The sequence below is a fragment of the Arvicanthis niloticus genome, chromosome X, assembly GCF_011762505.2.
Source record: "Arvicanthis niloticus isolate mArvNil1 chromosome X, mArvNil1.pat.X, whole genome shotgun sequence".
Taxonomy (NCBI): domain Eukaryota; kingdom Metazoa; phylum Chordata; class Mammalia; order Rodentia; family Muridae; genus Arvicanthis; species Arvicanthis niloticus.
The window spans coordinates 128,795,386-128,819,374 of record NC_047679.1 but is presented as its reverse complement, the minus strand read 5'-3'; the positions used below and the strand labels follow the sequence as shown (position 1 = coordinate 128,819,374).

At 40.0% G+C, this 23,989-nt stretch overlaps 2 protein-coding genes across 2 annotated transcripts in view; one reads left to right on the top strand and one right to left on the bottom strand.

Moving 5' to 3' along the window:
• The window catches only part of Tex28 (testis expressed 28), a 42,376-nt gene extending 41,243 nt beyond the window's left edge, over window positions 1-1,133 (top strand). Inside the window, exon 6 of the mRNA XM_034486342.2 lies at window positions 370-1,133. Within this exon, the coding sequence (XP_034342233.1) occupies window positions 370-726 (357 nt within the window). The 3' untranslated portion in view covers window positions 727-1,133. The remainder of the gene's footprint in view (window positions 1-369) is intronic.
• Window positions 1,066-20,622, bottom strand: LOC117695456 (medium-wave-sensitive opsin 1). The gene is made up of 6 exons (XM_034486344.2): window positions 20,471-20,622; window positions 15,802-16,098; window positions 12,755-12,923; window positions 11,378-11,543; window positions 7,776-8,015; window positions 1,066-1,276 (listed from the first exon to the last, which is right to left on the bottom strand). The coding sequence occupies exons 1-6, from the start codon at window positions 20,565-20,567 to the stop codon at window positions 1,166-1,168; spliced, it is 1,080 nt and encodes a 359-aa protein (XP_034342235.1). The 5' UTR covers window positions 20,568-20,622; the 3' UTR covers window positions 1,066-1,165.
• Between the last annotated feature and the right edge of the window lie 3,367 nt (window positions 20,623-23,989).

Genomic DNA, 23,989 nt, shown 5'->3' with positions numbered 1-23,989 from the left:
CATCATTCCACAACAACTGTCTGTCTCTGCTGTGCATATCCAACAGGTTCTTCCCATCTCTCCTAAAAGATTCAAAAGATTCAACTCATCAGGTATGATGGAACATGCCTTTAATCCCAGGACTTGGGAGGCAGAGGCAGATAGATCTCTGTGAGTTTGAGAACAGCCTGGTCTATCTAACAAGTTTCAGGCCAGCTAGAACCATACAATGAGATCTTGTCTCAAATAAATAAATAAACAAGGAAGGAAAAAAACAGAAAAACATCTTAACAGTACTTCTTGAACACCCCTAGGCAAATAAATTACTAGATTAGATAAGCACATTTCTGTCTGACTTCTGGTGAGTATATGTGTGTATGTTCCCTGCAGGATGTAATGGAGACTTTCAAGAGCAGAATAACCAAGCTAGAAACTCTACAGCAAGCTACCCAACTGGAGATGATGGCTAGCCTCAGAACCCGTCCCAAGGACTTTTTGTTCAGATTCATAAGCCTGCTTCTCACTCTGACTACTATCCTCTTGGTCATGGTCTCTACATTGTGTTCTTGCCCCTTGCCCTTGCTCAACTCACGCCTGCGCATCTTCATTGTATTTATGATCATTGGTCTTGGGACCTTGGCCTGGCAGAAGCGGCATGTCATCTCTATTATTGACTGGCAGGCCTGGATCCCCTTTAAGTGGAGACCAGACTTAAAGGATGCTAAGCCTCCATCAGATAGACACTGAGGGCCAAGAAGTGCCATTCATCTGAATTTCTTCCTTCCTTTCAGTTGTTGAGGGCACCCAGTAAGACCTCTTAGAAAACTACCTTGTTACTCTCATTTTCTTAATTCTGTAACTGCAAGCCCAGTGAGATACATGCAGATGCCAACTTGCCTTCTCCTTCCAGTTTTCCATGCTCTTTTCATAATATCTACAGACACTGGGACTGGATTAAAAGTGAAAAAAAAAAAAAAACATATGTTCTGGTCTCTTTGCCTACATTGTATTTCCTCCAGGTCTGGTGCCTGAACACCCAGCAACTTAGATAACCTCAAATTATAGACATCTCTGGGACTTTGTTGGTTTGAGCAAGGAGAAATTATGTTTATTTCACAAGAATAGATGAGAAGGGAGGTAAGAGGTGGCCAAAGCTTTGGCAGATGAGACAGGTTGGAGGCAGACTTTATGCAGGTGACACTGAAGAGACAGATGAGACTTCTGTCTTGGAGGTGCTGGAAAGTTCAGAGCTATCATCAACCTTCTTTCCAAAGAGCTGTAAGATGCAGTTTCGAAACTGGAAGAACAAAAAACATTATTCAGCAAAGCAGAAAGGAGTAGTGCACTGTGCTAAAGGTGAAGCTTGGGCTGTACTGTCACTTTGTGGATGTACACTTTCCCTTCTCCCATTAAGAATATTATGAGTGGGATGGGGAAAGCTCAGCTCATTATTTACACATATGAATGGAGGATGTCTGAATCATCCAATTCAGCAGTTAATGGTGAATGTAGTTGAATCGTGACCTCTTCTAAAAATAGGGTAAATTCTAATTACTAGAACCTGTGGTTGCCTTTTTTGGAATGGAGGTCTTTGCACATGTATGATACAATGAGGTCATACAAGATTAGCATTATTACTAGTCCAATGACCAGTGTTCTTATGAAAAAAAAAAGATTTAGACCTACTTTGAATAATAATCATCCATTAAAGAGATTAAGGAAGGTACTAACACAGGGGATGTTAAATAGTTCAACTTTATGTCAGTATTTTGTGCAACAACCATTAGAAATAATTCATAAGCAATTCCTTCAATCTATTATTTATCACTATATAGATGACATTCTGTTGCCTGTTTCTGATAAAGATGTTTTAAAGAATATGTTTGAGGTAACACAAAGAATTCTGCCATGCCAGGGGATATAGATTGCTCCAGAAGAAATACAAAGAGGAGATTCACCTAGTTATTTGTGTATAAAATCAGTCAACAAAAAATTCAACCACAAAAGGTACAGATCCGTGGGGACCATTTGGAAACTCTTAACAATTTTTAAAACTTAATGGGAGATATTAGCTGGTTGAGGTCTACAGTTGGATTAAGTACATTATGAGTTAAATAATTTGTTTTAAACATTACAAGGAGATTCAAATTTAAACAGTCCAAGATGTCTAACAGCTGAAGCAGTAAAAGAATTAACTCTTGTAGAACAAAACTGAAAGAGGCATATGTGGATCAAATCAATCATAAACTTGATTGTATTCTGGTCATTTTACCTTCAACTCATTCTTTTACTGAGCTCATTGTGCAAAAGGAAGATAGTATTATGAAATAGATTTTCTTAGCTCATAAACAAAGTAAAACAATTATAGAAAAGATTTCTGAATTAAATATAAAAGTTAGAATAAGACTACATCAATTGTCAGGAAAAAGATCCAGCCCAAATTTTAGTACCTCTTACAAATACTGAGATTATGTTATTATGGGTGCTCAATGAAGATTGGCAAAGAACTTGTAGTAACTGCTTGGGTGAAATTAATAACAAATACCTGAAAAGCAAATGTATACAGTTTATAAAAAGAGCTAATTGGATTCTTCCAGGTATAATAAAGAGAACAATGTTAGAGGCACCGTTTTATAACTGGTGCAAACAAGATGGGGATGGCAGGTTATAAATCAGATAAAATAAGCAAGGTGATCAGAAGTCCATATACATTGGTTCAAAAATCAGAATTGTATGCTATCCTTAAGGTATTATTAGATTATTTTGAATCTCTTAATATTATTACTGATTCTTTATATGCAGACACAGTTGTTTTGCATATAGAGGCAGCTGAGTTTGTACCTGATAACTCAGAATTAACTTCATTATTTATACAATTTCAACAAGTCACTAGAAATAGAAACTATCCATTATATATTACTTATATTCATATTTGCTCTCATACAGGGTTGCCTGGTCCATTAGCTCAAGGAAATGATGAAACTGGCCAATTACTAATAGGAAATGTGTTAGAAGCCTTAAAATTTCATGAGAAACATGTTAATGGGAAAGGTTTAAAGAAGAAATTTTCCATCATGTGGCAACAAGTGATGTCTTGTTATCAAGAGTTCTACACGTTCTCTATACAATCAAACCTGCTGGTAGTAACCCTAGGGGTACCAAACAAAATGACATTTGGCAGATGGATGTTTTTCATTTTGCAGAACTTGGAAAACAAAAGTATGTACATCATACCATTGACACATACTCAGGATTTCAATGGGCAACTGCTTTAAGTTCTGATTGTGTAAAGGCTGATTGTGTAATTACACATTTATTGGAAATAATGGTAATTATGGGGATACCTGCACAAATCAAACCTGACAATGTTCCCACATATGTATCCAATAAGATGAAGCAATTCTTTGCATATTATAATGTAAAGCATCTTACTGGTATACCACATAATCACACAGGACAAGGAGTTACAGAAAGAGCCAATTGTACCTTAAAAGAGCTGCTTATTAAACAAAAAGGGAGAAGGAAACCCCCCAGGAACAGACTAAATAATGCTTTGTTAACTGTCAATTTTCTTAATGTTGGTTAAAAAAAAAAAAAAAAAAAGGAACAACAGTAGCTGACACTGGGTTATTGAAAAAAAACTGAGGAACTAGGCCAACCAATATACCATAAGGCTGTATTGACATTAGAATGGAAACTTGCAGTAGTTTTAAGATGGGTATGTGATTATGCTTATGTATCTACATGGAATGAAAAAAACATGGTTACCAACAAAACTTATAAAAATTAGATCTGACCTGGGAAAACCTATCAGCTGAGACATGAATGTCTTCACAGTGCAAGCAGCCCAGGTGATTCACTCTCACAGACTGTCTCAGTTACTGATTTCTCCAAAATATGCATGCAAATCAACTTCAAAAGGGTTAGCCAAAGTGATTGATCACACAAAGACTTGACAGCCAATACATAGACTGGAAAGCCAACACAGAGACTGGACAGACAACACTGAGACTGGATAATGCAGAAACTGGGCAAAAATACTACAGCTAGCTTTTAAAAAACTGACTATTTTTTCCCTTGGGCCCCAAGCAGGAATTCTTTACCCCAATTATGCAAGAGGCAATCATAAGAAGATCATTTTCCTAATCTCTTAAATTGAGGTGGATGGTTTTCATCATTTTATGAATTATAGATATGTTGTCATTTTAAGGGATAATTTACAAATAATTATAGTTTTGGACAGGGAGGAGACTAAAAGAAATCTTAGACTCAGGGATTTATATATCTCCTTTCCTCTTCTCTATCCTTCTGTCTTTTTTAGGTAAAGGTAAAGGGGTTGAATAGAAAAAAGGGGAATACAGTAATATAGCAAATCAGACAAATATGGATGGATTATTAAATTTACTGTTAAAGCATTTTATAGCCATAATCTTACATTGGTATAAATCTTTATATTCTGATACAGAATTGAAGTTGTATCTTCTTACATTGGTACAGAATTGTATATTTATACAGTTTAAGGTTTTCATTGGTATAAATCTTTGTATGTTGATATGAAATTTAAAATTAATTTTGTCACTCTTAGATAGGCATTGTGCCTATGCAACTCATTTAAGAATACAAGGCTTAGACCCAATTCTTTTAATAGCTGTTACTGCAAACTGTTTAGAATAATTAAGTAATGAAAGTTAATAGTCAGATAGTCAAATTCATGGTCATGTTAGATTCTAATTTATATAATTACAATAAAATGTTTTCAAGGTTATTCAAATAGTAAATAGCTAAAAATAATCAATGTTTAGCCCAAATAGCTCAAAATCATCAGAGATCCACAGAATATGGCATTTAATGTTATTTCATTATTATAAGATCTTTTGACTATGAGACATGTCTACTCCTAACAGTACCCCCATTCTGCTTTAAGGAAGGTGATGAGCATCAATACCTCCATGTGGAGTTGCTTCAACTGTGGCAAGTTAGCCCCTGGACATGAAATGACCTAATTTTATCTACAAACAGAATGCTGTCCAAAAAGGACAAATGGACACAGGGTAGTTGACTGCTAAACTCTGCCAAGACAGGGTAAGCTTGTTCTTCATAATTCACACCTCACTTAAGGTCTGTCAGATGTTCTGGACCAGAATGCTGAAGATAGATGCTTCAATATTATAAGGAATATTGGGGACTGTCCAGGCAGTCAGCTGTCTCTGCCAATTGTTTAAATTTGGAAGCTACATTCCTGCATATATATATATATATATATATATATATATATATATATATATATATATATCTTCTTAAATCTTTGACAGGGTTGAAGACTAGTGATAGTCTCACAATTGAACTTAAGTTGTTTAGCATTAAAGAAGTAATGCTAGATGTAAAAAGATGGTTTTCAAGTGGTTATACAAGTTAAAATCAAACACGATTGAGGTATAGGATTGTAAACTCATTAAATTAGGATATATGATAAAATACTTTATCTAAATTGCCAAATATAATGGACTGGATGTTATAAGTGTATACTATACCTTATAATTTTCATAATTTTTATAATTGTATTCAATTTGTATGTGAGAGAAAAGAGCCTTTTATTGAACTAAAAGGGGCATTGCTGAGGTTTGGTCTTTTGTTATCTATTGTAATGCTAAGTGCAGGCCCCCAAGACCTGGTTTTCACAGAGAGTCCGAATGTACACCTTGGCCCCAAGTTATTTATGATTGGTAAATAAAAATGCCAACAGCCAATAGATGACATAGATGGGGTTTAGGTTTCCTGGGCTTGGGGGTTGGAAAGGGACCATGAGGAAGAAGAAAGTGCAGGAGGAGGAAGGAGAGGCCACCATGGGTTAGGAGTCAAGAAAATGTGGCCCTGGGAGCTGGTCAATTGCTGCTAAGAGCAGCCCAGATGAAACATAGTAAGTTTATGTAAGTAATAATTAGGGTTTATCTATAGGATTGATAAAAAAGAGGCTAGGCATCTCTCTAGATCTTGTACTGTCTAAGGCTTATTGTAAATATAAAGGTTGTGTGTATTTTTTATTCAGAAACTAAATGATCAAAGGCAGGGTAGAAGCCCCGGGTTGAGATTAAATAATTTCTACAACACTACAGATACAGAAAAAGGGCTATGTGAAGCATACATAATATTGGAGCAGCGTGCCTGTGAGTTGTAGAACAAGAGAAATTAGGAGAAAGACATTAAGTTTCTCACAGTTTCAGAGGCCAGATAATACCTAAACCTCAGATTTCTGGCCAATGGAACTGAGAAACTTAATGTCTTTCTCCTGGCTTCCTTTGTTCTACAACTCTGTTTTCTTGTTTGTTTGTTGTAGAGGTAGGAATTTAGCCTAAGACTTTGTGTATACTAGGCAAGTACTCTTACATGGAGCTTACAATTCTGTTGTTTTAAGCCGTGAATTTTGTGCAATTTGTTGTGATAGCTTCAGGATATTTAGGCAGTGACAAACAAAACAAACAAAACAAAAAACAAACAAAAAACCCAATACCATCTAAGGAGCCTAACTACAAAACTTTGAGAACCCAAACTAAAAGTGTCCCCAAATTTCTGTTCTATTTGTGGCTAACTCCATTCCCTATAACATTAAAACCCTCAAAATGATAATACTTAAGTGTTGATATAGAGAACATCAGAGACGGGCTGAATAACAACATGAATTTGGCTGAAAAGCTGGCAGATCTACTTAGTTTTCACTTTATGCCTGACTCTCACTCTATTCTGGAAAGATATAGCAGTGAACAAGAATGAAATTCCCTGCTGCAGTTTTCTTGGAATTTAGCAGAATGATTGAAGCAAAATTTGTGCACCTGCCCAGAAGAATATGCTTCAGTTCCTACCCTTGTTTCCTGTCTTTCACAAGGATTTCTTTCTAGGACTGCTTTCAGTTTTTTGGAAGAGAAGATCTGGGGTAGAGTACTTGCCTGGCATATGCCAGGGCCCGTGTTCCATCCCAAGCACCAGAGGAAGAAAGATAAGAGAGGAAAGAAGAATCAATTGGAAGGGTTCACTGAGTCTGATGAAATGAGAGGCTCCATTGAACACTTCTGATTACTAATAACTCATACAGTAGATGCTCCTTAATGAAGTGCATATGATATATATATTCAAGAAAGAGGAAGGCAAATGGCACTTAGAAGGTGATGAGCCTCAGAAGATCCACCTGTAATCTACTAGGGGGCTCTAAGATCCACGAGCTACTTCTGTCAAAGTCCAATAGGGCAGTTAAGAATGGTTGCCATCAAACAAGACCCTGGGTAAGGCCATCACATGCTCACTCTAAACTAATTCATGAGCTCATAAAAGCCCTTGAACTCTTAGCTAGTGTAACCAAGAAAAGCTAAAAAAAGGTCAAGGTTTGAAATGAAAAAAAAATTTACAGTTGAATCTGTAAACCCAAGAGGAACAGACCTAGCTAGGATCATTGTGTACTCACTGAATGTTTAGTGCATCTGAATTCTAGCAGCACCTTTAGAAGATTCTTGTCCATAGTTGTGGGGTCATCAGAAGGGAAGAGCCTGCAGTGCACCACACTTTCTTAAGTACCAGACTCAGGAGGAGATAGTGCAAGGATACCAGAGGTCATTGTTGAGTTGAGGTCTGGCCAGGGTGGGTCACATGTAGTAGAGCCTTTCCACACTTATTTTACTTGGAGGATCATCATTAATTCCCACTCTCAGGTTCTCCATAAAGCTTTCTCATTGATGATTTGATTCTAGGTAAGAACCTTTTCTGAGTTCTGGTCATTTTGAGTTTTATTTGCTCAAGCTTTTGCTTACCTGCCGGTTCATAAAGACATAGATAATAGGGTTGTAGATAGTGGCACTTTTGGCAAAGTAGGATGGTACGGAGGCCACAAGAGGGTGGAAGGCATAGCCAGGGTGGGCAGTAGCAAAGCATGCAAAGAAAGTATAGGGCCCCCAGCAGATGCAGTATGCGAAGACCATCACCACCACCATGCGTGTCACCTCCTTCTCTGCCTTCTGGGTGGACTCAGATTCTTTTTGTTGCTTTGCCACCTAAAGAAGACAAGGACGGTGAATTACTCAGATAGGCCTCTATATATGGAGGGACTATTGGTATTGCTCAGGTACCAAGTTAGGACACTAGCAAGAAGAGGAAAATCTAGGGATCTATGGGGAGTAGGAAATAGTCCACCTAGTATCCAAATCCTGCCTCCCACCCTAAGTTAGAGAATGACCTGACTTGGGAGCCAGAGTAGTCGGGGAGCTGGCTTTATGTAGGCCTTGTGGGAACAAGTGGCTAGCCTGGCCAAGGACAACCCTCAGACCAGACCTTTGAAGCTGTTGTTTACAGTTTCACAGAAGCTTGTGAAGGAGAACCAAGGAGACTGAGTTTAGCCTGTATCTGATCCCTTCCAAGAATATCTAGTCTTATGCTTCAAGTTTGCATCTGGAGTCCTGAATATTGCCCTAGAAGTGATGTTTGCTTTAACTAAACCAGGCCTAGTAATTGCCAGGTGCCCAGTGGCAAGACCCATACATACACTTCCCTCAGGTTTTCTAGAGGCTAGAGGCCAGCCACTATCTGCCATGGAAGGCATACTAATAACAAATGACTGTAAAAGGAATCAGGAAGGCTATAATACAGGAAGAGCTGGAATAGCAGTGATGAGCTGTGCTCGCCAAGAGCTAGTACTGCTGAAGCTGGAGGGAAACACTGGGGAATTGATTCTAATATGGGACCACCAACCCAGGAGCCAATTTGAGCCTTCATTAGAAGACATGAAAGTAAATGGTGCCTCCTGGCGGAGCTCATGGTCTCCTCCAGAAAGCTTATAAATAACTGCTCATCCAAGAGTGAGCACAAAGCACCTTCATATAGGTAAAGCACCACCTTAAGGGACTTTCTGCCACCTGTGCTACACAATGCTAAGGCACTTAACAAATGGTACACAAAGTAAATGGTAGGGGAGTTGTTTAACAAAGAGACAAATTATACTGGGGAGGGAGACCATTACAGGAGCACAGAGCTCTCACCATACTGTACCCAGCTCACACATTCTCTTACTTTCATCTTTTGTAGGAGCTCCCCAGTAATAGCCTGGCCTGGATAGGGATGTTGGTGAGATAGGGACTCATGACAGAATTGGCTTCCTAAGATGGAGCACCAGACACAGGACAATGTCAAGCAGTTCTAGGGGCAAGTGGCATTCTGGAGTTCACTTCTTGATCTTCCCCAAGAGCCTCATTGTGGTGATTTGAATGAGAATGGCCCCCAAAGGCTCATGTATTTGAATGTCTGGTCTCTAGACAATGAAACTATTTTGGAAGATTAGGTGGTATGGCCTTCTTGAAGGAGGTGCATCATGAGAGGTGAGCTTTGATGTTTTAAAAGCCCATGCCAGGGTCAGTCTATCTCTCTCTGCCTCCAACTTACAGACCAGGACTAAGCTCTCAACTATTGCTCCAGTGCCATTCTTGACTGTTTGCTGCCATGCTTCCCACAACATTTGTCATGGACTCACCCTCTGAAATTGTAAGCATCCCCTAATCAAATGCTTTTTATTTTTTTTAAAATTAAGTTGCTTTGGTCATGATGTCTTTTCACAGCAATAGAATAGTAACTAAGACACCTGTGGAAGGGATGCAGGTGTTCTGTAGGTTATGCTCCAAGGGAGGGCTGTACTGGGTCAGGGGGAGGCACAGACAGCTCTGCTCCCTTACTGAGTCCTCTAGGAATGGACAGGCAGTCACTTTTCATCTCAGTGGAGTGAGAACAAGAAAGCCAGGTTTTGAGACTACAAGAACTTCATTTATGTGTATATCGGTCCTGTTGTGTCTGGATGAATCTTACAACATTTCTAACTCCGTTTCTGCATTAAGGGCTGTAACAGCACACAGAAGACCTGCAAAGTTCAAACGATACAAAATTTCAGCACAGAAAGTTCCATCCCTAACTAAGAAGCTATTTGCAACTGATACCTGCTGAGAAAGGGGAAACCAGTTTTCTCTAACAAATGTTACTAGATTATAGCTGCCACACTCCAGGGTAGTCCCCATGCCAGGGAGTAGCCGTCTAACACAAAATGGACTCCACGATTGGTTTGTTATTTGTTTGTTTGATTGTTTTCTGTTTGTTTGTTTTGTGAACTTTTTGTTTGGGTAATTTTTGTCTTAATGAATTTTACTTGTTAATTTATTTTAACCTTTGTTTTGTGTTTTTTTTTTTCCTGAGGGGGTTGCAAAGAGTGTGAGAGAAGATGAAGTTTGGTAGGGAGGATCTGAGAGGAGTTGGAAGAGGGGGAAAGAATATGATAAAAAATATTGTACATACTTTTTAAATAGTAAAAATCCTTCAAATTTATACCCCAAAGGAACTCCCTGCATCTCTTTACTCAATGTAGCTATCAGGCTGGCCTTGAATTTGCTGTATAGCAGAGTATAACCTTGAACATTTTTGAGCCTCCTGCTTTCACTGCGTAAGAGCTACCACTCACAGTTTATTTGGTGCTTAGGATGGAACCCAGGGCTTCAACACAAGCTAGGCAAATATTCTACCACTGAGCCACACCTTCTGTCCCATATTATTGGTTCTTAATATTTTCTTATAGGAATGGGATCTGCTTATATGGTGTGGTGGTTTGAATAAGAATGCCCCCCTCCATAGGTTTTTGAAAACTTAGTCATCAGGGAGTGGCACTATTTAAGAAGGATTAAAAGAGGTGGCCTTGTTGGAAGGTTTGGCCTTGTTAGCAGAAGTATGTCACTAGAGGTGAGGTTTCAAAAGCCTACAGCAGGCCAGCATTCCTTTGCTTCTCACAATGATCATAATGGACTAAGCCTCTGAAACTGTAAGCAAGCCCCCAATTAAATGCTTTTTTATGAGTTGCCTTGTTCATGGTGTCCCTTAACAGCAATTGAACAGGGACTAAGACTCACAGAGATAAAAAAGTTTGAGCCAGCCGGGCGGTGGTGGCGCACGCCTTTAATCCCAGCACTTGGGAGGCAGAGGCAGGCGGATTTCTGAGTTCGAGGCCAGCCTGGTCTACAGAGTGAGTTCCAGGACAGCCAGGGCTACACAGAGAAACCCTGTCTCGAAAAACCAAAAAAAAAAAAAAAAAAAAAAAAAAAAAAAAGTTTGAGCCAGTCATGGTGGTTCACACTCAAGAGGCAGAGGCAAGTAGACTTCTGTGATTTTGAATCTAACCTGATCTACATAGCAAATTTCAGGCCAGCCAGGACTCCATATTGAGTCTTTGTCTCCAAAAATAAAAGGGGGAGTGCATTTAAGAGACTCTGGTGGACTAATTGATTTGGGATCAGAGAAGTGTGGAGGCAGGAGAGTTACCAGGTGTGCCTCTGAGCTTGCCTACACATCTTGCCAGTTTGGGATGAGGGCAGGAGGATAAAGGGCTTACTGCTCGGATGGCCAGCCACACTTGGAGGTAGCAGAGCACGATGATGCTGAGTGGGAAGATGCAGCACGTGACCATGAGGACCATCATATAAGACTGAACCCCGGGGTACGAGGTACCGCTGAACACGTCTGGGCCACAGGATGTCTTCAGGCCGTAAGGCCAGTACCTAAAGAGAAGGGCCAGCAGCCCATCCTAATTCAAGCTGGGGCAACCTGTAACCTCCCCAGCCAGCCAGGCACACCCCTGACTTGAGTGAGAGGGTTTTTTAAATTGAGAAGAAATTAACCAATTAGAAGTAAACAAGTCAATAGCATTTTATATCTACACAGTGTTGTACTTCCAGAATATTCTAATCATCTTTAAACTGTCTAGTAGGATTTTGGTAAATTCTTGTCCATTTATATACTTCATGTCATCTTTTCTGTTTGTGGTAAAATATGCATAATATAAAATTTGCCATTATGATATTCAAGACTTTCCCAAGGTTGTGCAATTATCACTACTTGATTCTAGAATGTTTTCATAAGGAAGTGAAGTCTTTCTCTTCCTTTTTAGAAACAACTAAGAATATCTGAAATTTTTATGAGGCCAGTTTATGCCAGGGCTGTAATGAAGGGGCATGCTCACTGGGTAACCATGGAAGTGAAATGGAATAATCCAGTCTAAGCCTCCACCAGCATTAGCACTAGGACATTCTTAATTACTGGCAGTCATTGTGTTTCTGGGGAAAGACAAGCTGTTTGCAAGGCTTATTTCACAGAATGATGGAAGCTTCCCAAAGAAATAACCTTCCTTGTCCAATACTACAGGAACACACACTCAAGATTGTCATGTACAACAGTAAAATCAATTGTCCATGTCTCATTCCTCCCAGCCAAACACCTAAATCATTGCCTCACCAGTTTTGAGTATTTCCCCCAAAGAATGAGTCTGGCAAGTCTGGCATATCTATCTTCTATGACTTCCTGTACCGTCTAAGAAACCTCTGAAGGTAGTGGGGGTAAATGTATGAGATGAGCTTGGCACAGAGCTTTTAAGAGGGCCCTGAAATCTAAATGTACCAGTGTTCACTTACACTATAGCTCTAGGATGGGCATTTAGAATATTCCTAGTGTTCTTGTGAGCTTCTTATACTTGAGATAAACATTTTCATAGTCTAGGGAGTGATCTACAAGGGCCTCTTTTGATGTAGGCAAATACATCCATGCATTCATGTTCATGTCTCATTGGGAGCCTAGGGAGAGTTTCCTCCCTCCTTCTTGTAAGCAAGAATCCACATAGGCCCAGAAACCAGAAGTGATTTCCCCGAAGATCACAATCTGATCTTCCACACTTGGTCCTACAGAAGCTACCTTTTTAGCATCATTATACTCTTACCTGCTCCAACCAAAGATTGGTGGGGCTGTCCACACAGCAGCCCAGACCCAGGAGAAGACGATTCCCACAGTGGCCAGCTTAGCATCAAATCTCACATTGCCAAAGGGCTTGCAGACCACCAGCCATCTCTCCCAGGAAATTATGGCCAGGGACCAGAGGCCTGTGATCCCTACAGGGAAGATGAGATAGACCAGGCTTCAAGCCAAACAAAGGATTATTCATACTGCTTCCTCCTCCTCCTGGCTGGCAGCTTTTGAGATTCCTAGCTGCCACAACAAATCCTTGGAAATGTTTTTAGATCCAGAGTACCATGGACCTCTTGGTGAATGGATAATTTTTCAATCCATTTTTATGACACGTGTGTCTCACCTTCTTTCTCTGTCTCCTTTAAGGTCATCTACGTTGCTTCCATGCTAAACCCAATGACTTACCTTCTCCTCTATCTACTCTCTCATCTTCCTTTTAATCATAGTTGCTTGTGCTCTAGAGCAGGATGTCCTAGTTCTCAGTTTAGTTACTGAGTCATAGAATTCTGACACTTGTAACTTAGAACTCTCATAGCTCTCTCTCCTCAACCTCAGCTTGCACACCTCATCACCAAAAAGAAGGCAAGAGTAGTCTATGGCTGAATGCCTTGTCCATAGGGACCCTGCAAACCCTTTTTTGTCCCCTTGGTATCTAAGACTGTCTTCCTCTGATGTCATTGATGAAATTCCTGGAAAAAAATGTCCATACTGGCATGACCATATTGAAGTGTTATTGTTCCAAAGAAACAGAACATGTAATCTGTATGCTTCCTGCTTATTTGCTGTTTCTTTAAGTGTTTGGGGACAGCTCAGATTGTCTCTAATTGGAGGGTGGCACAGGTTCCCACTCTGTCTTATGCCCAAAGGTGTGTATACAAGCTTCAGGGACCCACAAACCAGGGTGGTGAAAAGCATTTTTCATTCACCTAACCTCCAAAGGACACTCTGTATTACCTTCTATTATGAACTTGGCAGTATTAGTAATACCCCTGACTCACTCAGCTAAAAAAGTGACAGATATTTTCATATCACCTTACATTATTACTCATTGTCACTTGACTGAATTTTTATTAGTAGCCAAATCAGATCCTTGTTGAAATACTTTAGTATAGAACACTGTTTTAGTTTTAGTGTTCAATGTTTTAGTGAAGAATTTTAAAGAAGTACTCATTTTTATTTTGAGTGTGTGACTGTTTCACCTGCATATGTGCCTGTGTATGCCTAGTGCATGTATGCCTAGTACCCACGGAAGTCAGAAGAGGGTGATATATCCCTTGGAACTGGAGTTTAAAGTGGTTGTAAGCTTTTATATGGGTGCTACATAATTGAACCTACAACCTCTGGAAGAGCAACTGATACTCTTAACTACTAAGACATCTCTCCAGCTCCATTTTAGTCTATAGTTTAATACATTTTGGTTTTGCTTTTTTTTTTTTTTGAGACAGGGTCACACTATGTAGCCCTGGCTGTCCTGTAATTCACTCTGTAGACCAGGCTAGCCTCGAACTCTGAGATCTGCCTGCCTCTATCTCCTGAGTTCTGGGATTAAAAGTGTGTGCCACCATTGCCCAACAATACTTTTATTTTTTATGAAAGACTATGTCAATAATAGTTAAAACTTTGATAACTGTTTTTCAATATAATTGATAACTGTAATGTTGTGAATTTCATTTTATGCATTTGTAAACATTCCTGAGGGTGAAGGCATCTGTGACACCAAAATATGCTGACTACTGGACACCTGAGTAAACCAAGAATACACTGTGAGTAGGACAAAGGCAAGCCTAGCAGAGGCAGACATGAGAATGCCACTTAGGGCTATGTAACCACCAAGGTACACTTCTATAACTGAAAGCACTTGGACCTGGGAGATAAATTTTGTTTACTTTATCTTTCCTGATTATCCTACCCCTATGCTTTTGGGATATAACTCCATTCTTCCTCTGGTCTGAACTTTATCTGCCAAATGGATGAGAGGCAAAGAGAAACAATAGTGAGGGAACCAAAAGCAGGGACAGTTACTGATAGATATCTGCTGGGTATACAGCTAGATAAGTGGGGTTCCAACTACGTCCATTTGTGAGTCTCCCAGCCACAGTCTGGACCTCTCAAAGTGTCTGCTTATAAGCATGGCATTCAAACCCTCCCTTTTCATATATGCTCAGCAAAGCCTGTCTTCCAGACTGGCTACTACTCCTGGACTCTTCTTGCCCATTTAGAGATAAGGTAAGAGAGGGAGTAACAGAGGCATTGTGTTGCCCCCATCTGGTTATTGGGCCCTCTCTGGCACAGAACCTAGCACACTGGTACTTCTTAGCCACTACTTTTTAGGGTTTGTATGAATGTATAGCTATGGTGTATATATAGAGATTAGAGGACAATTTCTGGGAGTTGGTTTTCTTCTTCTAACATGTGGGTCCTAGGAATGAAACACAGCTCATCATGCTTGGCAGCAAAGCTTCTTTACCTTCTGAACCATCTCATCAGCCCTTAGTTACCTAACCTAAGCAAATCATAGACAATTAGTTGTAGTGATGGTTGTAAAGAAAAGTGTCTAGAATCTGGTCAATATCTCAAAAAGCTCTGGGAACTATTTTTCTCTGAGAATAGCTCATCCAGTTCCATTAACCAGACTGAGAGAAGGGATGGAAACACATATATCCCTGAATTAGGTAGGAGTCCATTTAAGGTGCTCAGATCCTGTCTTCCATATGTTTCTGAAATTCTCTGGCTCAATATCTATCTCTTTCCACATGAGCCCCACAGTCCCAAACTGGGTACATACAATCAGAGCCTGTATTGATACTGGACTCAAGCAGACTGAGTTGAAAATGTGTGCTTAGATGGAAGTCTTCAGAATCCTGTAAACCTGTCCTCCAACCCTTGTGTTGACTGTGATCCAGCTTCTACAATGAGTATCTCCCTTCAGACTGTGCCTCATACATGAACACCATTTGTGAACCTCAGGGTTTGCAGTATGGTTTACTTTAGGCATACCAGGTTGTGTTTCTTTCAGCTTACCACACAATGAGACAATGTAGCCTTCTATGACACACAGAGGGTGGCCCAGCACGAAGTAGCCATAGATTTGGTTCACAACACTGATAGTGCTGGCAATAATAGTCTCTGCTAGGTCAGCAACTGCCAAGTTCACCAGAATCCAGTTCAGAGGATGGCGAAGCTTCTTAAATCTCATGGTGGCTGCCAGCACAAGTCCATTAGTGAAGACAGATGCAACGACAACAAGAATCATCCAGGCGGTGGCGAGGTGGTACACCCACCTGGGAGCAATGTGATAATTGGGACCTTCAAAGGGACCTGACGGCAAGAGGTACAAAATACAGGAGGAGTTGTACAAAGCTTTATGCAGCTGTACCAGCATCTTGACCCCACTTTTCCTTGCTCTATGTGAACCCTATACATAAAGTAATTAGGGTGAGCCCTAATTCAGTAGGATAGGTGTCCTTATAAAAGGGGAACATTTGCCATTGCCGCCTTTTGCCAAAATAATTGGATAAGGTCCCAATCTCTGTTATTGGATAATAAGGCTTCATAGCATTAGGAAAACACACACAAAGAGATCTGTGCTTGCTAGAATTTTCTAGTATATGCATTTAAAAAACAAAACAAAAATAAAAAACAAAAAGCAAACAAAGCCCATCAACCCCCCTAAAACCCACCAACCCCCTAAAACCCACCAAACCCCCTAAAACAAAATAGTTAAAGAAAAACAGGGGTGTTCTGGCTGTGCTAGGAGGGACAGGCAAATCTCACCCCCAGCAGAGTTGCATCTTGTGATACCTCTGCTTCACTCTGTGTATAAGCCCTATTTGTTTCTGAAAGGAAACCCTGTACAGCTTTCCAGGAACCCCCAATATGAGCTGTAAGAACAGACTATTCATAACCCCAGACTCAGAGTCTTAGTCTCTATGCAGAAGGGAATAGTATAAAGTAATAGGGATTTTAATAGACCTGAGAACAGAGAACCCTTATACTGTCAATGTATCTCCCTTGAGAAAACACTGCAGATTAACTGGAGCAAAGAAGGGAAAACTGGGTGGTATTTGGAATCTCTAGTTTATAGACAAGCAAAGAGGTTAGAGCAATTAATTGAATATCATAGATTCTAAGTCAGAGCCCCTTCTAGATGATAGACTTCAAACCAAGCAGAGCACTGACAAAGAGAAGTAAGTATCCAGGCCCAGGCAGCAATGATACCAGAGCAACCTGTCCTTCCTGCCTGAACAATATTCATAAAGAAATAAGCAAGAAAAAGTTATTAAAATTAAGTTTCCATATAAAAAAGTTGTAAGGAATACAGGAAAGGAAACAATTGGGTCATGGAAGCCAGACTTCTTCAAATCTATCTTGTGTTCTAGATTTTCCTTTAGAACAATCATCACCACCACCACCACCACCACCATCATTATTCCTATTATTATAAATTTAAATTTAATATTTTTCTTTACTTATTAGATAAGTTATCTCTACTGAGCCCTGAATGTGCTGGAACTTGCTATGTAGACCAGGCTGGCCTCAAAATCACAGAGATCTGCCTGCTTCTGTCTCCTGATTGTTAGGATTAAAGGTATGCACCACTATGCCTGCCTCCTTTGGAACCTTATAACAAACATATTACAGAATTATAAAATAAAGTGTATTTTGAGACAGGGTTTAGCTATGTAGATCTGGCTGGTCTGAAACTTGATCTGTAGACCAAGCTGGCCTTGAACTTACTTACCTGCCTCTCCATTTAAATACTAGTATTACAAGCAAAGTAGCTTATGCCTGACCTAAAATTTAAACTTATAACATCTGATTTCCAGGTGTGCTAGTGCATATCTATCTTTTAAAAAGTAATTTCTGGTTAGCAAAAAAAAAAAAAAAACCAAACCAAACCAAATGAGCCTAAATGCACATCCTTTCAGTAGGATTACTCCAAGACAGGGATCAAAAACACAGTGTCTCAACTACACAACTTAAGGATATACATCCTAAGTGTAAAAAGACGTGTCAAATGTTAGGTTAAAAGATTTTTAAAATATTTTGTTTATGTGTGTAGGCATTGTGCGTCAGCAACTTGTGATTCCCCAAGAGATGTTTCTGAAAGTTGTCATCACTGAGACACAAGATTCCATCTAGATGTTGGTCCAACACCTGAGAGAAAGCTAAATAAGAACTTTAGCTTTGCTGGCTCTCAGTTAACTACAAGATTGCTAATTCTTCTTTTTAAAAGATTTATCCTCAGACAATAGAGGTGCCAAATTCCCTGGAGCTGGATTACAGACTCCAGTTCTGAGACACCTGATGTGGGTTCTGGGGTTTGAATTTGGGTGCTCTAGAAGAGCAGTAAATGCTTTCTCATTCACTTCTTCAGCTCAAATATCATTAATTCTGAAGGTCATTCCCTACTACATTCAATTCAGAGAACAACTGAGGTGTGGGTTGTCGTAACAGTTTCTTAGGTTACTGTTCAGGGACATGGAGGCTGCTTATGCTGATAGTTCTATTTACTTTGGCCTGCGGGTGTCTGATAGCATTTGACTGGGATGGGATGATGCAGCTTGACTCATCTGTCTCCCCTCTTACTGCGTTGACCTTTGAGTCAGAGTCTACTCAGTTCTGTGTATGGACCTGCAGCACCTGGATTTCTAAGATTAGCCAGTGTCTTAAATAAAAAAATAGAACATCTTTTGAGACCAAAGCTATATAACCAGGAGAAAATCTTCAGGCTAGACCAGCAAACAAACAAAAAAAAAAGCTTATCTCTCTTCCTCCATCTGAAGAGCAGCCTGACCTCTTTTTCTATCAATACTGAGTACTTTCTGCTCAAGTTGAGAGTGTTCTGCTTGAGCTGATGCCCCAATAAAGATTGTCTCAGAAGCTCCGGACCCAGAAATTATTTCTATTACTTCTGCCAAAAGATACCTCTTACATCAGTCAGAGTTTCAGATCAACTGTTAATTTACAGAAAAAAGGTGATAATGAAGACAACTCAGAGGGTCAAGTTAAATTACATCATAGGCTGGTCACCAACAATGTTTGAAGGGAGGGAAAGTCCAAAGGAAAAGAGTTTTTTTTTTTTTTTTTTTTTTTAAAGTGCAAGGAAAATGAAAGATGTAGCAATTGGGTTGGAGAAGAAGATACATGAGCCACTGGGTTTGATCTAGTAATCAACATGAATCTGTACATTTCATTTTGGCCTTGATTCAAGTCAACTTAAAAAAAAAAGTATAAAACACTTTTTCTGGTCATAGTACATGCCTGTAATCCCAGTACTGTGGAGGCTGAGGCAGGAGATTATGAGTTCAAGGATACCCTGGGCTATAAATTCCAGGATGGCTTCAGAACCATAAGAAAACTCTGACTTAACACAGAAACAAAACAAAAAACAAAACAAATGAACAAAGAAACATTCAAATTAAGTTATTTAAGTTAGAATAGAACTCACTAACCTCACGAGTTCTGAATTCTATGTGGGTGTTGTGGTGTATGCCTTCTCTGATAAATAAATAACTTAATTTGAATGTAAAACAAAATAAAACATAATCTTTTTTGACACAGTCTTGAGAGCTATGTAGCCAAGAACTTGAGCTATGTAGCCTTGGCTGGCCAGGAACTTGTTATGTGGAACAAATTGGCCTCAAACTCAAAGAGATCCACCTATCTCTGTGTCAAAAGTGCTAGAACTAAAGGTATACACCATTACTACTAGATAATTTACTTTTTTTGACACAGGGTTTCATGTATGACAGACTGGCCTCAAACTCCATATGTACCTTTCTGATCTTTCTGTTTCTATCTCCTAGGTGCTGGAAATACAAGCATCTGCTGCCATGATCAGTTGAAAGTAAGACCTTTCTAACATCAACTAAGATAATGCATATTATCCAGTAATCATTGTTGGATTTTTGATATTAGGATGACATCATGGTTATATTTTGTAGAGCCCTATCGTCTTAGGAGGAGTGGAGAGAGGGGAATATATGAGTGAAGAATAAATAAAAAATAAAATTTAAATAAATAAGGATATGATGTGCTAGATTTGTGTCTAGGAATCAGGCATCAGGAGGAGCCAGTGAGATGGCTTAGTAGGTAAAGGTGCTTGTTGTCAAGCTTGACGTTTGAACCTGGGCCTCACATATTGAAAAGAGAGGACTGAGCCCCAAGTTATCCTCAGACCTCTACACATATGTTCCCAAGTTGTCCTCTGATGTCTATATGCAACTGCCTGTCAGTCTGTCTGTCTGTCTGTCTGTCTATCTATCTATCTATCTATCTATCTATCTATCTATCTATCTACATTCTCTCTCATATATAATGTACAATTTTTAAAATAAAAATAATCAGGAGGAAAGGGGTTGGAAGGGTCACAGATGAAATAAGATAAAACCTGAGTTTATGATACTCTCCCATTAATTTGATATACACTTGAAGCTTTTCACAAAACGAACCCCCTGGCATCAGAAAACAGAGGTATTGTGTCTCATTGAAGCCAGAGGTACGAAAACAATACTGTGGAGGTGAAGTACAGAAAGTGTGCTTTCTAGCTAGTTTGGCTTGAGGTCCCTGTTTCTACAATGGTGGCTCCAGCAATGCTAAAGTAGGTTGTTGCCAACCCTGGGTTCTAGGGAAGCGTTAAGGAGAGACCTGGCCTGCTGACTGAACCTCCAGTGCACCTGTTGCTCACCTCTGGTGCTGTTGCTGTTGGAATAGGTGAAGATGCTTGAATGGGTGCTGTCCTCATAGTGGTCCGATGCCTGTTCACCTGTAAGCCTTTGGGCCATGGCTGTGGAAAACAGTGTCTCTGGAACCTGTCAGACTTGGCACATTGCCTATGGGGTTACAGGACTTTATATCAGCCTGAAGGATCAGCCCAGGCCTCCTTACCTTAAGGGCCCCCAAACCCTTCACCATCTGATCTCTTAATTGGGCCCAGGACTTAGATCACCCCTCCTACCCTCACTTCCACGTTTATGAGTCCAAACCACAGGGGTAGCTCAAGGCCATTTGCCTATATTGAAACCTGGATAATGCACATGCCCCACCCTTCCCATTCCTGGCTTACAGTAGAGCATGTGGGAGCCACTGTACCCCTTGCTTGTTTACAAGGGCTTGTTTACAAGGGTTTGTCTTCCATCTCTTTCTACTACTATGGATCAGGAAAATGGGATTTGTGGGCCAGAGTATGAATAGGGAAGCAGCTCAGAGTTCCAGTCTACTTCCCTTCTCTGGCTCTGCTGAAAACAGCTCCTGGAAACCTTTCAGGCAGACATCTAGAACACAACTGTGTTGCAGTTTGTCAGTGGGCCCCAAGGGTACAGCGTGTTAGCAGAGCTGTTCCTATGGGAAAAGGGGTAGGAGCTGACTGCCTCTATCAGCTTCAGCCCTCTTCATCCTCCATCTCTGCTAGCTGCAACTCTTATTGTCACTAGGAACCCATGTAGGTCTTCCCAGAAGCATGACACCTGAAGGTGCTCACATGGTGCTTCCCTTTTGCCTGTTCAAGTGCACAATATGTCCTTGGACTATAACTAGCTACTGCCTGCTTCTTGACATTTTTCTAAATAGGGTGCCTCACTGTCCTCCTCTGCTCATAGCAGTGTGGCTGCTGCTGGCTTCACAATTAGTAGGAGACCCTAATTCCTTGAACATGGTCACTTCCAAGCAAAGATTCCTGCTTTCTTGCTGTGGCATCCCCAGGAAGCAATCCTCTCTTAAGGTTTCCACCAGCTCCTCTCTACTTGGTTCTGGAATCCAGTTACCTTGAGGAATCTCCTTTGGGTTAGCTTCTTGGGCTCAGTAAAGACTCATGGACTGGTGGAATTAATATCTCCATCCTCTGTGCTATCATTCTGCAGTATCATTCTATTCTTGACCCCACCCTTAACCTGGGAGCCAGGTAGAACCTTTGTAGTTACTCATCCCAAGATTGGCTTTTGGAATTAATTGATGTACCCAGGTAAGAATCAAGCTAGAGACTCTTTGTGTAACTTAATCCTGGTCACAGTCTTGCCCAGCAGCGGCCTGGAAAGCATGTGTCTACACAGAACTCACACCGAAAGCTGCTTAGATATGATTCTATGATGTCAAGTATAGAGAAGGCAAATCCATTGAGGCAGAAAGTAGATAAGGAAATACATTTGAGGAAGGGAAATGAAAGTAACTTTTTTTTGTCATTTAATCTTTATTTCTAAGTTCCTGGTGTGTGTGTGTGTGTGTGTTGGGGGGGGGGGTGGTTGATGATATCTTTTCAGTTAAATAGCATTTGTGATACAAGATTTTGAAAAGCATTTATATTATTGAAAAATTTACTAGGAAGCCCAGAATGTATGCCCCAGATTTCTAACCATTTAAGAGATATATGGAAAATTATCTGAAACACTGCTCTGCATGTTTTAATTTTGGTTACTCATGACAAATCTTTTGATTAAGACTTTAAAAATATTTTAGTAGTGTATATTAATTTATATATTAGAGGAATTAGGTATAATATTTCAACATGGGCACTGCTCAAATCCAACCTCCTTTATCTACCCCTCTCCTTTCCCAATATCTAGAATATTTGTAAAGACTTATTATTTTTATTTTTCCTCAACATAATATTTTTATTAATTATTTGGGAATTTCATACAATGAACCCAGATCACTTGATTCCCATTCCTACAAGGTCTGCTCTTCCATTCTTGTGCTGGCCCGTATACTCATTGGAGCATGGTCAAACTCCCAGTGGCCAGCTTCTTAAAGAAAACTCAGTCCTCCCCACTTACCACCATCACAAGAAGCCATCTGTGAAGAATTACACTTCAGCATCATTATCACAGTTTTTAAGGACTCTTCAATAACTTTCTGTCTGGATTATTTCTTTTGGGGGTACAGGAAGTGTTGTTAAAGAAATCTTCAATGTCTCTAATTCTCAGTTATGAGTCTACAGTCATTGAAACCACTGCAAAAGAAGCTTCCTTGTCTGTAGCAGTCTGCAGTAGCATGGATCACAGAGTGCCACATATTTTCTTGCAGCCACATGGATCTCAAGATCACAGAACTATGGACCCAGGTTCCATTCCAAGCACTTACAAAGTGGCTGGGACTTCTCTGTAACTCTAGTTCTAGGGGATCTAATGATCTCTTCTGACCCCTTTGGGCTCTGCAGGCATGCAGTGCACAGATACTTGAAAACAAAACACTCATACACATAAAATAAAAATAAATATTTAAAAATGTTAAACTACATTGTGTGTGTGTGTGTTCACGCACGTGCACACACAAAGTTCATGCAATGGCATGTGTGTGGAGGACAAGAGAACAACTTGTGGGAGTCAATTCTTTCCTTCTACCACGAGGGTCTCAGGAATGGTGGCAGGTGTCTTTATCTGATGAGACATCGTGCCAGCTGGGGCATGATTCTCTAATGAGTACTTGGGAATTCCTTGAGGGTGAAGCAAGTGTTCTAGAACTAGAGATGGTGCAACCACTGTGTAAAAACAGTTTAGCAGCAAGAAATAGGGGAGATTTTTGTTTGTTACATGGTTTCCAGGTTAATTTCAAACTTGCTATATATAGCTGAGGATGACTTTGAACTCTGGATCCCCCTCTCTCTATCCATCAAGTACAGGGATTATAATCACAATACCTAGTTTATGTGGCACCAGGGGTTGAACCCAGGGCGTCATGAATGCCAAGCAAGTACCCTACTAACTAATCCAGCCCCTTTCTGAAAATTTTAAACATGGAATTATCATGTGATCCAAAAGACTTGAAAATAGGGTTTCAAAGAAAAGCTTGTACCACTATCTTGACAGCAGCCATATTTCTTACTGAGCTGATGTAGTTGCCAGTCTAGTATGTAACAACAGATGAATGGCTAAACAAAATATGGCATATCCATTACTCAGCTTTAAAAAGGAAGGAATTCTGATACATGCAGCAACATTAATGGCCATGAGGACATGAAGCCCCGTGAAATGAGCCAGACACTAAAAGACAAATACTTGAGTTCTAGGAGGTCCTTAGAGTAGCCAGATTTGTAGCAGGTAAACTGGTAATTGGCAGGAGCTAGGGGACAGGGTAGTTGGTGTTTCATAGGTACAGCTTTTCACTTGTCCAAAATGAACAGATTCTGGAGCTGGAGGTACTGACAGCTGCTCAGCAAAAAGATCATGCTTAGTCCCAGTGGACCGTCCATTTGAAAATGGCTAGGGGTGGTTGA

What these genes read in the sequence shown, in the direction of transcription:
- LOC117695456 (XM_034486344.2), bottom strand. Translation starts at nt 20,567, where the DNA reads ATGGCCCAAAGGCTTACAGGTGAACAGGCATCGGACCACTATGAGGAC. An exon ending in CAACAGCAACAGCACCAGAG is followed by an intron (nt 16,099 to 20,470) that starts GTGAGCAACAGG and finishes TCTTGCCGTCAG; the next exon opens with GTCCCTTTGAAGGTCCCAAT. An exon ending in CCAATCTTTGGTTGGAGCAG is followed by an intron (nt 11,544 to 12,754) that starts GTAAGAGTATAA and finishes CCTTCTCTTTAG; the next exon opens with GTACTGGCCTTACGGCCTGA.